This window comes from Chionomys nivalis, chromosome 1, assembly GCF_950005125.1.
Source record: "Chionomys nivalis chromosome 1, mChiNiv1.1, whole genome shotgun sequence".
In the NCBI taxonomy this organism is placed as follows: Eukaryota; Metazoa; Chordata; class Mammalia; order Rodentia; family Cricetidae; genus Chionomys; species Chionomys nivalis.
Window position 1 is genome coordinate 174,646,191 of NC_080086.1, and position 15,878 is coordinate 174,662,068.

The 15,878-nt window shown below is 41.2% G+C and overlaps 1 protein-coding gene across 1 annotated transcript in view; it reads right to left on the minus strand.

Moving 5' to 3' along the window:
* Positions 1–15,878, minus strand: part of Snd1 (staphylococcal nuclease and tudor domain containing 1) — a 408,394-nt gene that overhangs the window by 351,703 nt on the left and 40,813 nt on the right. The window contains exons 4-9 of the mRNA XM_057771546.1: positions 9,554–9,632; positions 7,307–7,467; positions 6,857–6,948; positions 6,084–6,242; positions 4,797–4,903; positions 2,184–2,274 (exon numbers count right to left, since the gene is read on the minus strand). Of these exons, the coding sequence (XP_057627529.1) occupies positions 2,184–2,274; positions 4,797–4,903; positions 6,084–6,242; positions 6,857–6,948; positions 7,307–7,467; positions 9,554–9,632 (689 nt within the window). The remainder of the gene's footprint in view (positions 1–2,183; positions 2,275–4,796; positions 4,904–6,083; positions 6,243–6,856; positions 6,949–7,306; positions 7,468–9,553; positions 9,633–15,878) is intronic.

A 15,878-nucleotide genomic window follows, 5' to 3' on the forward strand; every position in this document is an offset into this window, starting at 1 on the left:
AATAGCCGTGATAGAAGAGATGCATTCAAAGAACAGATGAAATTCATGGAATGGGGCTGGAGAGATGGCTCAGTGGTTAAGAGCATTGTCTGCTCTTCCAAAGGTCCTGAGTTCAATTCCCGGCAACCACATGGTGGCTCACAACCATCTGTAATTAGGTCTGGTGTCCTCTTCTGGCCTTCAGACATACACGCAGACAGAATATTGTATACATAATAAATAAACATTTAAAGAAAAAAAAAAGAAATTCATGGGATAGGGGAAATCACACATGCCTATAGTCACAGCACTCCTTGGAGGTTGAGGCAGGAGGATCTCAATTTCAAGGCAAGTCCAGATGATCTAATACAACCTTCATCTCAAAAGCAATAACATTTTTTTAGAAACAAAGAAAACAAGAAGGAAAGATCCAAACACTAGCCACACAACACCATACAAATGAGAAAAGGTCTAGAAAGGGAGAATAGAGAAAATAAATGAAAGGTGGCAAAGCAGTTTAAAAAGACTGAAGGTCTAAACTCTCAAGGACAATGTTACATCATCATGACATGTCAGAATACCAGGCTTAAAACAACTTGATAATTCCTTTTAGGAAAAAAAAAAAGAACCATACATGGTGGAAAACATCAGTCATTTCAGATCACAAGGGGGGGGGGGGACAAACAACAACAAAACCCTAGAAACTAAGGACAACTAAGCAATACTGTATCAATTCTCATGGGAAAAAGCACCTGACACACACCCACTAGATTATCAACTGAATATATATGGAAAATAGATATGAATGGCTTCAAAACTTAACCTCAGGTAGTCTGTTGTCATGAAGTTCAGGAACAAATATGCCACCAAAATCATATAGTAAATCATCAAGAAAATGCCACAGGATCCAGCAAACATAGTCCTAAGCTGAGAGCAAAGCAAAAGCACCTCCTGTGATGCCGGCAAAGAAATCCAAATGTAAACCTCATCACAGGGAAAGAGCAGTCCATCAATCCCGGTCAGTACTGCCTAGGGCTCAAGACAGAATTACTGAAGCAAGATCAGCAAACTGAGTAAATGTTGAAGAAAAAAACCTAGGTAGGCAGAGAATGTGAGAGCTGAATTAATAATATGCATAATATATGTGCATGTAAATGTTTTAAAAATTACTAACTTGGGGGGGATAAGAGGAAATGAAAATTAGTTTCAGTATGCAATATAGCTATTAATAAAGTAATTAGCACTTATAAGGTAAACACTATTAATTTAAACAAAGTTATAATCATACTGGAAAATGTGGAAGGATATATGAATGTTAATATCTAAATATTCTCCCATGGAATGTACATTAAAGAGAGAGATTAGCATCACTTATCAGCTACCTAGGCATACACTAAGGAGGGAAAGAGGCCACAGCTGAGCTCTGTAACCTATTACTTTGAGTAAGGTATGATGGGGGTAGCGGGGAGACAGGGAAGGAAAGAGAGAGAAGAAAATCAGTCAATTCCTCAGACTCTAAATTTTATCATTATTATGACAGTTGGGGATTTCTCAGGCTGACAGTGCCACCTAGTGACTTTCCAACATAAATTCATGGTAAAGTGACAGACAGCCACTGTCCAAAAGTAAAGATATCTAACCCCTTTGTCTATAAATAGACAAAATCTTCAGTGCCTCTTAGCAAAAGCAAAAACAGGCTGAAAACTTCATAGGATTTAGAAAAGCGTGTAACTCAAGTACTTGAATTACTGAAACCTTAAAAGGAAAATCTTTTGCACAGTACTGTGATAGAACCACTTAATTTATTCAACAGCTCTAGTTGTCTGGGAAGCAAGCATCCACCCCAAACACAACAGCCAATAAAGAACTCAGGGCAGGGAAAACAGTGAAACCACAAGAGTTCTAGAGAGAACGAAGAGAAAGATGAGGACACAGGAAACCCTAGAGTGCCAGTTGCAAAGCAAATAAAAAGATGTCTCAAGAATGAGAGCTATTTTGAGCTAACATGCCCACTTTAATCCTAGAACTTATAATGAACTTATTTTAATTTACAATGAGAAATACAATGCGCGCGCACACGGACGGTGGAGGAAGCTCCTCTTGAAACAGTCAAGAGATACAGCAATTCTAATTATTCAGATCCTTGTATATTCACTGGCCTGGCAATGGCCACTCTGCATATCAAAATGCTGAGAATGACTCACCTTGGCAACAAACTGCTTGTCCTTTTGGTCCAAATTAGCAGTAGGAGCCACATAGTCTCTCCATATTCTCAGCCTGCGCTCCTTGGCAAACCTGGCAACAAAGCAAGGATGCAAGATCATTCACTGACCAGTGCATTTCACCTGAGTCCAGCAGCACCACAGAAGCAGGTAATACAGAAAATCCTACTACCCTCCCCTGTGGACAGATCCAGAAGAAAGACCACCGCCAAGCCAGAACAAAGCCTGACTGCAAATGTAAAGTGTGGAGCAAACAGAAAAAGCAAGCTGTATGAACATAATAAACTTATGAACGGCCCACTGAGATCCCAGTATTCAATTGTTGGAGACTGGAGCCCACAGGTCCACCTAAATAATTAACCCTTTGCTTTATCTTCTGAGTGAGTGCAATAATACAGAGCAATTATTTTCTTAAACAAGAAGGTAAACATGAAAATGTTTTTAAAGAATCACAGGTCTGCCCGATTGCCATCTGAATTGTAAAAGGGTTACCAGCTACCAGATTGAATTCAGAAAACACCAACAGTGTATCTATCTAAAGTATATTTGAAAAATAGACAAAATCTGCAAACTTTCATTAATAAAAGCTTAAAAACCATGTCAGGAATTCATTTCAAAATATTAAGCCCAGTAGATTATTTTCTGAGCCAGACCAAGAGTGGGAAATTGAGTATGTGCAAAGATTAAAAAAGAAAAAAAAAAATCAATGACCAGCTGCCTTAAACTATGAATAGTGGATGCATGTGCAGTGGAAAAGAACTATTATTTCTGAAAGCACATTGCAACCATTCTTTTAAGTTGCACTGAAATGGAAAAAGACAAAGAAGCATGTAGTAGTTGTAAAGAATTTCCAAAGAGAGAACTATAATTGTACCCACAAAACAAGTGGCTCAGATATGGCATGCAAAACAGCAGACAAGCAATTATACACTGAGATATGACTTGCATTTTCTGGCCTAAGTCTGTTTTGCAGTGATTCTCTTTAAAAAAAAAAAAAAAAATCTAGTCTCTTACAGCTGTTAGAAAACATAGATATTATTTTAATTGTACTCACTTTCTTCAAAGACAGGTAGGAACTAAAAAAAAGTCAAGAAAATTTATCAACCAAAATAATAACTTAGAACAGTAATGAGAAGAAAATAGAAGTTTCTGAACAAGAGCAAAAAAAAAAAAACTGAGCATAACAGAATCAAGTATTTGAAGAACTATAAGGCTATTATATTTTTCAAATTAAATTATGGCACAATATACAACTTTTTGTTTTGTTTTATTTTGTTTTTCTAGACAGGGTTTATCCGTGTAGCTCTGGCTGTCCTGGAACTTGCTCTGTAGACCAGGCTGGCCTTGAACTCACAGAGATTCACCCGCCTCTACCTCCCAAGTGCTGGGATTAAAGGTGTGCCCACCATTGCCTGACTTTTAAAAAGTTTAAAAAGTAATCCCTCTGGCTTTTCATCGAACAATATACATTTGTCAAATATGTCCCTGTGCTTATAGAAACAGGAGGATATAAAAATCCTCAGAAAAGGTCTTACAAATACTAGACTAGTTCTTTTTTATTATTATTCTTTTTTTCCCTTAGCTGTGTATCTGAACTGGTAAAAAGGCAAATTAACAAAGCCACTGTAATCTTCAGATTCTGAGCTAAGGCTCCGTGCCATGAAACTTCCGGCGGGCCCACTGTCACAGCGCTGAAGTCTCTCACTCCAGTGGCACTTGTGTCCACACTGTCCTTCTTCCATCTACCCCACCAAATGTGAGTTCAGCTAAACATCTAGCTAGACGTGGCCATGATAGCTAAACAAGCTAACGGTCTTCAGAATCTCCATGTCTTGTAGAAAGTCATCATTGGTTAATTAAAACCACTTTCAAACACATTGAGCAATCAGCTTGTATGTCCTGGTCTCAATTAGGACCCATAGGCTCGACCTCTCCATCAGAGCTCGAATCTTGCTTGCCTGTTTGAGAGCAGCTGAAATGAGTCTCAAATTTGTTTCATTTCAAACACCTAAAACAAAGAGGAGAACTTGGAGAAAACTGACTTAAAAGCATTTAATAAGAGTCAGGTAGCGGTGGCCCACACCTGTAAACCCCAAACTCGGGAAGCAGAGGTAGGAGGATCTCTGTAAGTTTGAGGCTGGCATGGTCTATAAATTGAGTTCCAGGACAGTCAGAGCTGTTACACAGAAAAAACCTGTCTCAATTTAAAAAAGAAAAGAAAAGAAAAAAATTTTAAAGTAAATCAAGTAAAGTGGCTGGCAAGGTAGCTCAGTAGGTAAAAGTGATTGCCACCAAGCCTGACTGTCTGAGCTCAATCCATCCCATGTGGTGTAAAGAACCAACTCAAGTTGTCCTCTGAGTTCTACACACTGTAGCATGTGCAAACCCACACACATACACTGAGGCCTTACTACCCACCATTAAGCTAACCTGGACCTAAAGTTTAATGCCGGAGTCACTCCATATGATAGCCCTCCTTCTCTTGGAATTTCCCAACTCCTGTACCGAAACAAACAGACAGTGCCACAGATGGGTGAGAGAAGATGGCCAGACTCTTGCCCTGAATACTTAGCAAGGTGCCCTGGCAGACCTTACCTCTCAGCTGCCCTCAGCTTCTCTGCACCCCGGGTGTAAACTGCAATTGACCAATCCACACAGCGTGCAAAGCCTTCCTTCAGAAGGAGCTCAGTGATGTTACCATTCTAAGAAACAAGGTACAAGAGAAAACAAACACAAATCACACATCATTGCCCCAAGAGATCACTTTTCTGTTTCTGACAGCGAACACAGCCACTGTCGAGCTGGTACTTCAAGTTTTCTAAAATAACAAAAAGGAGTTTCTCTAACTAAAAAAAAAAATCACACCCAAGACACGGGACACCAAGACTCCTTCCAGCAGCCTTGCCCCACTCCCAACACCCAGCACTGCATGTCTGTTTAACAGGAGCAGATAGATGTTAGCGGCACTGAATGGAATTGACATCTCAATAGCTCTTCTTGGGGGCAAAGGAGGACGCTAATCTTTGGAAGAGATTACTCCTTATTCTTCTCTGCCCCTAAGAGTCAGCACTTTCTCCCCTTTGCAGAAGCAGAAAGCTGAAGAACAGACTGCGGGAAAAGCACAAGCCCCTTTTTCCTGGTGAATAACAATTCATACTCTGCTGTGACACAGAACCATCTGGCAGGGCATGGCCAGAGAGTCAGCACTCCAGAAGAAACAGACGTGACCTTGGCACCCTGCAAACCCAGCCTCCTACAGCTGCCCTCATGGGAATCATCTAGCTGGAAAAGCTAACAGTGAATTAGGTGTGTAGTATATCTCCATGACAATAGTGAAAACTCACTTTGTTTCCACAAAGCAAGGTCACTTCTTGTGCAAGAATAACATTTATCACATTTACCAAAATGCACAAGAGGGTCAAACACCTAAAAATCACAACTACAACCACATTATTTAAAAAAAAAAAAATAGTTCCCACTCAAATCGGAGTTAGGAGGTAACTAGATAAAGATTAGAATATGGGAAATAATTGTTCCACATATCAGTCTCCTTCTGACTAATGTGTCAATACTCCAGGCTAGCTGACTTCTACACCTACATGAACCTTCCCAACCCTACTCCCCACCTCTAGAGGATGTTGACAACTCTAGTCTTCCACTGGAAACTTTCAGACTTCCCTTTATGAGGTCAGGAACATTTAAGAGGAATCCTACATGACAACTAGTATCTGCACAGGAAAGGCTCAACTCATTAGATAATAATACTAAAAGTATTAATTAAAAGTAAAAATTCGGCCAAAATTTCAGATCATGTTGCACAGAAAGAACAGCAAACTGGACACATGGCAGACCCACCAAACCCAAGCAGAAGGGCACACTCACTGGATGGAGGATGGTACCCAGAATGTTCTGATTGTGACAGCTCTCCAGAATAATCTGAACATCTCTCTGAAGCAGTCTCGACTCCGTGAAAAACTTGGCTTCTGCAGCAAAAGGCTCTGGTGTTTCACTACCATCTGCTTCTCGACGAAAAGTTGGGCACTAAATGAAAGTAAGGGTGATAAGGAATGCAGTTTAAGTAAGTCAGATGCCCTCCACCCCCACCAGGCTTTCCCAGGGGCATGAGGACCACGGCCAATGCTCAGAGAGTTCTCAAAACTGCTCTTCTGACCATCTTTAAAGCACCAGACCAATCAAGCTTCTTGTCAAAGGCAAAGGAAACATACCATGTGAGAAAGCATTTTAATTTCCTTTGAAAATGTCCCCTTACCAAGAAAGGATCAAGACAGTACCCTGCTTTTGATCCCTAAATATTTCAAAAATACATATGGGTATTGTACATGAACTCAATTCATATCTAACAAGTATCAGAGCCACCATGCCTCCTCCCCTTTCCTCCTGGCCTCACATTTCCAACAATGTTCCATACTAACAGGCCTTAATTATGTGAAATCTAATAGAATTACATAATAAGCTTACACCTAAGCTTCAAAATAAGCTAAGCTTCAAAACCTAAGTTACAAAATAACTAGGAAGTACTCTGGCTCATAGTAGGAAGAAAAGTCGGTCCCAAGTCCCCAAGCAGAGAAATCTACCTATTACTAGACACTCCCACAAACCCCAAGCCCACTGTGCAGTCCAGTATGTGCTCTAACCTTAATCCCTGATAACATGACGGTGACAAGGTAGTGATCTGGGAGGAGCAGGGCCCGAACCACACTGCCATCTCGAACATGCTCGATGATAGCTGAATGACAGAACAAACATCTTTGATCATTAGAGAAAGTTGTTCCAGGGTTATACAAGTTTCAGGGTTAGTTTTAAGTAGTCTTGAAAACAGAAAATACACAATGTGCAAAATACTAACAGCTTATGATCAGCAACAGTACAAAGCTAGTCTCTGCCATACATAACTGTAGGAAGCTTTGTGAACCAACTCAAAGCCCCTTCCAAAGTGCCACAGTGTTCTCTAACTCTTAAGGATTCCCTTTGGGTACTAAGCAAGCTAAAGAAAGACTCACTAGATCTTTTAAACCCCAAGAATCAAAGAGAGCAAACAGAAAGAAATCACCCTGAGTTTGTCTGCCTTCCCCTGCCATCCTCACCATTGACAGGCTTCTGGTGGTGTGAGTCCACAAAATGCCTCGGGTTCTCAATGGTGTACTTGAGGTCCCGGATGGTATGTGAACCATTCCCCTCACTCCACATCCCTTTCTTCGACGCTTTTGCTTGTTCCTCACATTCTGAAAGCCGATTCTGCTCTGGGCTGGGATATGAAAGATAAACAAGCTGTGGTTACTGAGTTCAAAAACAAAGCTGTGGGGCTCTTTGCCAGTTGGTTTCTATGGCATCTTGTCCCTTAAAAGAGACCAAGGCATTTATTTAACCAGAAAAATCACCATAAGCACAATTTCCAAATTTGTTCCTTCAAAGGAGAGATGAGATTCTAAGAGCACTTAATGAGAGGATCTAAGGAACACGTAGTCCTTCTGCCAGTGAGTAGAAAAGAACAAGTTAATGGCTCCAAGAGGAGCCACTCCAGGGGGTACAAATTCATTTAAGCATCCCAGAAGCTAGGCCCAGCTCAGCAGGTTCTGGTGCAGGAGGTGACTAAGAACCACCCTTAACACTTTCTCTATCTACAAATTAAGGCTAGAGCCATCTGCAGAGTGTACTGCTACCACAGATAATGTTAGCTCAAAATTACTTAGACATCCACAAGGCCAGCTAGACAATGAGAGTTTGAAAATAAGTCTCCCCCTTCATCAGGCAGGAAACCAATAGCAGTACCGCCCAAGAGGACAATATAAAACAAACAAGTACTTCTTAAGGTGGGAGGGATAAAATGCAGAAATGACTGCTTACTGACACTTCTGAGCTAAATGTAGGAAGCAAGGAACTACAAGGCCTTTCTTTGCAGGACTTCAAACACCTGGAGGACCATCCACAGCCATGCACACATTGAACTTCCTCTCCTGGTCTCTAGGAACTTCTATCTAAACAAGCATGACCTAATATTTCCAAAAAAGTTTCTGGTACCTCTACCTTCTCTTCACCAAAAATATATCCAGAGGATTCAGAGGTATCAAAACTCACAGTAAGCAGAATTTATTGCATTATGGGGGAGCAGAAGTGGGCGCAAGTATAAACACTGTGAAGAGACGACGCTCAGTCTGGCGGGGTTAGTGCTCCAGTGGCAGCAGCACAAAACTGTTGAGGGTTTTTCTTTATTCATTCCAGTTGCAAACTGAATTCCCAAAAAAAACACATTGCAACAGTAATCATGCCAGTAATTGTTCTTAAGTTAGAACTGTGGCATGCTTCCAAAAACATAACCTAAAAACAAATGTCTTAATTCATCCAATTCCCACAGGCACACACAACAATTACAGAGTTCAGCAAAAGTCTCCTTCCAATCAGAAAAGACTGCAGGTACATGGTGATTGACCTGGCCCCAAGTCTCAAAGGACAGAAAGGCGGCAAACGGTATAACTGTGCCTTTGGCTCATTCCCATCATGGGTACACCTGATGCAAATATTTATTCAAAGTCTTTTCTTTGGCTACTGCAGTCATATAACATCGCAAGGACTTAATGGTTTAAATAGCATGTTTATAGGCTCTAAATTACTGATGTAGCATATCACTTTTCAGAGACTAAAGTGTTAATTAAAGCCAGCTGCAACCCACCCTACTGAGAATACTAGTGAACTTGAACAAGATTTATGTACTATAAGCCTTCCATATAAACACACACACACACACACACACACACACGGATTCTAACAAGTTAACACTGGTTTTGACTAGACAAATATGTTTGTATCTATTAGTGACGTAGCCACAGATTCAAGACCACAGGGTCAGAAAAGAGTTTTTACTAACCTTCAAAGCAGAATCTTTTCCACCCTGCAGGGTTCCTTACACCAAATGAGACACCACATCTCTTTTGTCAATCTCCCTGTTAGAATGCTAGCACAGCCTAAGTCTATTCACTGCTATATTGTCAGTGCATAGAACCCTGATACACAGTTGAGGTTCAATATTTGGGCGGGTGGGTTGGGTAAATAGTCTGGAATTGCATATCTATAGCCTAAGACCCACTAATTCATGAATTACACCCTGCCTAGTCTCCAGGCATGTTTTAAAGGAGGTCAGTACCACTAAGTAAACGCTTAGTGAACTCCTGGCTCAAAACAATCTAGGAGCAAGACGATCCCAGAAGAGATTAAAGCACCTGAGGTTGTCCATCTTGGAAAGAACAGGAATGAGATGAAATGAAATAAAACAGTTTGCAGTGGCTACCAACCTCTCGGTGCCTCAAGGAAGAATGTCATGAGTACTGCATACTTACTTATTGGCTCTCATGCCTTCTCTCCGGGTGGCCAAGCCTTCTGCAACGAGTGACTCTGCAATGTTTTCCCCATTAGTATCTGAGGAAGAAAATGAACCACATTAGTATCTGAGGAAGTGATGCAGGAAGGTCATTTGTCAATAAACAAACTGCCTTGGCCCATTTGATAGGCTACCCCTTAGGTGGGTGGAGTAGACAGAATAGAATGCTGGGAGGAAGAGGAAGTGAGCTCAGACTCGACAGCTCTGCTCTCTGGAGCAGACGCCATGCGCCATGCTCCCCTCTCCCCGGCAGACGCGATAAAGCTCCGACCCAGGATGGACGTAGGCTAGAATCTTCCCGGTAAGCGCTCCTTGGGGTGCTACACACATGAACAGAAATGGGCCAAGCAGTGTTTAAAAGAATAGAGTTTGTGTGTCGTTATTTTGGGGCATAAGCTAGCCAGGCAACCATGAGCCGGGCTGTGGGAAGAGGCCCGCAGCCCCTACTACAGATGGCGCCCACGTGGATAACTGCATCCACAGAAAGCCTGAGAAAGCTTGGGAAAGAATAGAGTAAAGCGTGTTTTCTTGGTAGCAGCAATTTCTCGGGTCTGCTCTGCTTGCTAGAGGCAAGCAAGTGCTCTCATCTAAGAGAGGCTTCCTGACTCAGCTTCAGCTGTGAAACCTTGCAGCTCATTTAAGAGGTCCTACCACGAAATACTTAAAACGGTGTTGGTGAAAAGCTGAAGGCATGCTTTTCGGTTTTCAGCCATAGCAGGAAAAAAATTGTGCTGTTTTAAAATGCCGGCTTTCTGGGCCATCCTGCCAGGGCAAACTCTGACTGTTTGAGGCAGGAGGGCTGACTACAGAGAGAGGAGTTGAATGTTGTCTGTGGATATAGTATTGCAGCTTGTTTGCTGGCAAGGACCTTGAAACGCCACAGAGTTGTGGTGGTAAACATGGCTACAGCCGGTACCTCAGCCATGAGGCTGGAAAGCTAAGGAATGGCTGAATCCAGCCGTCAAAGCCACGGCTTTCATCCTACTGATATTGCTTGGTAAATTAAAGACTCATTTGGTCAGAAAAAGAGAGATATACAGTAAAGAGAGATTCAAAGACAAAGAAAACTTTAAATGATTTACAGTGTGTTTAAAAATACATGCAGGCTGAAAGTTAAAGTTCCTAAAAGTAAAATAAGGAAGAAAGAGAGTAGTTGGGTGTGGTAGTACACACCTTTAATCCCCAACACTTGGAAGGCAGAGGGAGATTGACCTCTGAGACTTCAAGGTGTGGTAGCACACGCCTTTAATCCCAGTGCCTAGAAGGTAGAGACAAACTGATCTCTGAGAGTTCAAGGACAGCCTGGTCTAAAGAGTTATTCCAGGACGAAGATATACAGAAAATATAAAATAAAAGTAAAAGTAAACGAAATAGAGGTTAAAATAAAGCTGCACAAAGATGGAAAATACAATGAGAATCTTGATACTGTATGCTATTATGCTCTCTTTGAATTGTTTGAATGCTGAGGAAGGAGCAACAGCTGCTAAAAGATATTTGTTTATAAATGTTGCTGAACTAATCCAAGATAGATATTTTCAAAATACCTTGACTTCAGAATTTGGATCTAAGGATATGATACTTTGGAAAAGAGTTTCTTCTTTTGTTTTCACAGACGATGAGATCCTGTGTATTGCTTCTATCCCAATATGGTATGATAGACCACGTCCTCCTGAAAGGTTGCTGTGAACACCCTCAAAAAATTACTTTGCTCAACTGCAGACTGAGATGAACCTAGCACACAGGTTATACCCTGAAATATCTGATTAACAGCGCCCCCATTCAGCAGGAAGCAGTTTGGAGAGAAATAACTGCGCCCATATTCCCAAATATTGTTTATAAATGTTCTTTTACATTTAAAGGGGGAGATGATATAGATGTGAATAATTTGCATTGATATGAATCTTGGTTTACTGATATTAATTTAAGGTCAATTTTATTATATGTATATGTATTTCTGATATTGATTAAGGTATTGTGATTGTGTAGTTCACTTAAAAATGTAATGTCTATAGGTTGTTAATGGATAATTATCAATAATAGTCAAGTTTGTAGTCATGTTAGTTAGATTTTCTAGATGTGCATGCATATATTTCAGATAGGCATTCATCATATCTTTCAAAGGCTAGAGAATATGGTATTTTAAATGTTTTAATAACTTAGGGTTTTTCATGACAATGAGACACTCTGCTCCTGGCAGCACCAATCTACTTCAAGAAGAAGATGGGCATCGAAGAGGATCCTTATGGAGTTTGATAGCCATTTGGGCAAGAAACTGCTCTTGCCTGGACTATTTTATAAACTGGACACAAAGAACCCGCAGAGAGAGGACTGCTGAACTTGCCTAAAGGTGAGATGATCTTTCGGGGTTCCTGATTCATGAAAGAGTCTGCGAGACATTCTGCAGGACACAGCAGATAGTGACTGAACTGCCTTTAAATTTCCTGCTTCATGGAAACGTCTCTGGATACTATGGGCCTTTAGGCCGAAGATGGATGCCCCAACGGTACAGAGGAACTTTGGGTGACTGTCCAGGCAGTGAGATGTCTCTGTCATTTCTAGAGTTTAGAAGTTGCTTACTTTTTGTTTGCTTAGGTAATATTGTATTCTTCTGGAGTCTTTGATGGAGTTGAATAATAGATAGATAGTTATAGTTATAGTTTTCCTTAGTTATGATAAAGATAAAATAGATGTAAATAGTGTAATTTTTACTTGATAACTGTTTTGTTATATGTAATTTTGCTATGTTAATGTTAAAGCCTTCCTTTTTTTTTTTTTTGTTTAAACAGAAAAAAGGGAAATGATGCAGGAAGGTCATTTGTCAATAAACAAACTGCCTTGGCCCATTTGATAGGCTACCCCTTAGGTGGGTGGAGTAGACAGAATAGAATGCTGGGAGGAAGAGGAAGTGAGCTCAGACTCGACAGCTCTGCTCTCTGGAGCAGACGCCATGCGCCATGCTCCCCTCTCCCCGGCAGACGCGATAAAGCTCCGACCCAGGATGGACGTAGGCTAGAATCTTCCCGGTAAGCGCTCCTTGGGGTGCTACACACATGAACAGAAATGGGCCAAGCAGTGTTTAAAAGAATAGAGTTTGTGTGTCGTTATTTTGGGGCATAAGCTAGCCAGGCAACCATGAGCCGGGCTGTGGGAAGAGGCCCGCAGCTCCCTACTACAAGGAAGGAATTAACCACAAGAGCCAAACCTACCTCTGCTAGCAACAGCACACAGGATGGGCCGTTTTCACTCTTCAGGGAGGGAGGTACTGTGGGGAAAGGAGCCAGCAGAAAGGCAGCTCTGGGCCTCTCAGAAAACTTCCAAAACATCTACTCTCTAGGACAATGTTTTGTTGTAGGACTTTGTTTCTAATTTTCTAGGGTACTCCTAGGCCAAAAACAATCCTGGGAGCCACAGGAGATTCACACACAGCAGGCAGGCAGCTCAGGAAAACAGGGAGCAACACAAAGATGAAACCTGCTCCTGAACACAAATCCAGCTTTGTAATAGCTTGGAAAAGACCTCAGCAGCCTATGTAGTCCGCTCTAAGTCAGAGACTGCACTTGCCCCACTGGGTTCCTATGAGAATTAAATAACATGTGCAAATCACAAACATGGTGCTGGGGCGGGAATTAGAAAGAGGCTGATATAAACTCATTAGTGCCATCTATCACTCCTCTCCGTGTCACAATCTCCACTCCAAAGGCCACCAAGACAAGCCACAAAGCTTAAGACTGACTCTTGTTCTCAGAGAAATACTAAGAAGAAAGTGTCTTAGTTTTCTCTTTCACAGAGCAGCCATCAGGACAGGAAAGAAAAAGATGGTAAACATAGAACTCAACCTGATTAAGGCTCCACCTAAGCATAAGGTTCCACCTGAAACATTAACTGCATTTCCACACTACTGAAAAAGCTTTTAGTCTTGATATGTCTCTTAAATCCTTGTCAGCTAAAATGATAAAGGAAGACACCTTTGCAGGAATCACTGCGTAAAAATCCTTACTATGGCAAAGAGCAAGCTCCCAGAAAAACTGTAGCACAGCAGCCTAGCTGACAGGCAGTATCAGCACAGAATGGATGTCTGCAAGAGTTATAGCGATCTGGTGTACTACACACTGACTTCCTCAAGCACTAGTAAGTACATGTGCATAAATACACATAAATGCACACACCTCTAATGCCTCATCTAGAAGATGAACATCTCTACAAAGTCAAATGCATACTTCTTTTCCTACCAGAGAATGCTGAGGACAATGTTTATATATACAAAAGACTCAAGGTTCTGCAGCCAAGAACCTGGCCCTCTGTCCTGAGGTTACTGTTGAATCTAAACACAGATTTCACTAATACTAATAAATATTACAATGGTTTCCTCAAAACACAAGAATTCCAGGGTGGAGAGTCAAGCTAAAAGATGTACCAATGAGGGAAAAGTTGTGTACCAAGAGGCCAAAGAGTCAGAACATAGAAAAGAATAAAGTCCAGACACAAACCAAGTGAGAGACCATAAGCCCACTATCAAACATATCCCGAAGCTCTCAGAAATGTTCTTGTTACAGAGCACTACGTAAGTCTGACACTTTCAGAAAGTGAATTCTCAGTGCGCGGCAACTTAAGCAGATTCAGAATCACCAGGACACAACTTCAGCTGTTTCCAGGGGCTTAAGTGAGGAGGGAAAACATTCCCAAAATGTGGGTGGTGCCAACAGGTGGGCTCACTACCCAAACAAAAAGGGAAAAGAAGAAAGTGAGCTGAGCAGCAGCATTCACTGCCTCTGCTCCCTGACCACAGATGAGATGTGACTGGCCACCTCACGGTCCTGCTGCCATGTCTCCCCAGCAATGATGGGCTGTATCTTCAGACTGTCCAATCAAAGCAAACCTTCCTTTCCTTGAACTGTTTTTTCAAGAAAACTAAATTAGCACAGAATATTTCTTCTAAAAAGAGGAAAATGCAGTCCCTTATACTGAACCTTCAAAGGATGCAACAAAATATGATAAAAAGGGAAGAAAGGTAAACATAATTATAGTGACATTTTGTTTATGATCTAACAAATAAAGTGTGCCTGAAGATCAAAGTGCAAAGCTAGCCACACTAGTCATCCATACAGGCCAGGCAGTGGTGGCAGACATCTTTAATCCCAGCAGCCATACTAGTTAACCATAGAGGCCAGGAGGTGGTGGTGGTGGACACCCACCACTAATCCCAGGACTAGAAAGAAACATAAGATGGGAGGAAACCGGTCTCACTCTCAGCCTGTCTGAGGATTCGTGGGAAGCAGGATCACCCATTTCAGTCTGAGGAAGAGGTGAGAACTGGTGGCAGGCTGCTTTGGTTTTCTGACCTTCAGCTTGAACCTGATATCTGACTCTGGGTTTTTATTATTCATGCTATATGTATCTATAAGCCAAGGATCTCATCCTTAGATGTTATCTATCAAATTATGAATAAGAGGGAGTCACAAATGGATAGACATCTGCAAAAGTCAGAGGACTAAGCCTTGGTGCATACACCTTAAATGGCAGCACTCAGAAGGCAGAGGCACTCTGAGTTCCAGGGCTGCCTGGTCTATATTACAAGTCCCAGCCCTAAAAAGTTAATGCTAATCACTCTTCTATGTAAGTTCTAGGCTAATCACAAGTTCTACTCCCCAACCCTCCAGTAAAAATAAAATTCAAAGGAACTGGACAAAATGGCTTCAGTGTCATTCTCAATTCCTTTTCTAAAATTTCCACAACTAAACTCAGTCTTAATGGGATGTCATTAGGCTTGCCTTCTAATGCTGGCCTAGAGTCAGGCACCAGCTACTAAGTCAAACAGATAATCTAAGTTGCTATGATATTAGAAAGACTTCTAATTAAGATAATTTAACAAAAGACTTTTTATTAAGCTTAATAACTTAATAACAGCTTAATAACTAAGTCTTTCATTGTCCCACTGCCCACTCAAAAGACTATTCCCCACTTTCACGTTTCCTCTATCCAATCCAAAGAAGGTCACAACATCTAATATCTCGTGAATCATTTGGCCTAGCTAAAAATATGTTTATATGTGCATATGAGCAGTTGTGCGCACGCACTGAATTAATGATGATGTAGACCATGTCAAAACTAGTTGTTTCCCATACCTTTAAACTCTCAAGAGCTTACAAGTGAAGAAATTAGGCCTTAGAGAGAGGTAAAGGGTAAAGGGAAACAGAATGGAAAGTCAGAATTCTAACTCCAACTATCCAATACCAAAGCCTATTTTCATTCTGTTTTATTTCAAGCCATAAGCAGATTTTTAAAGT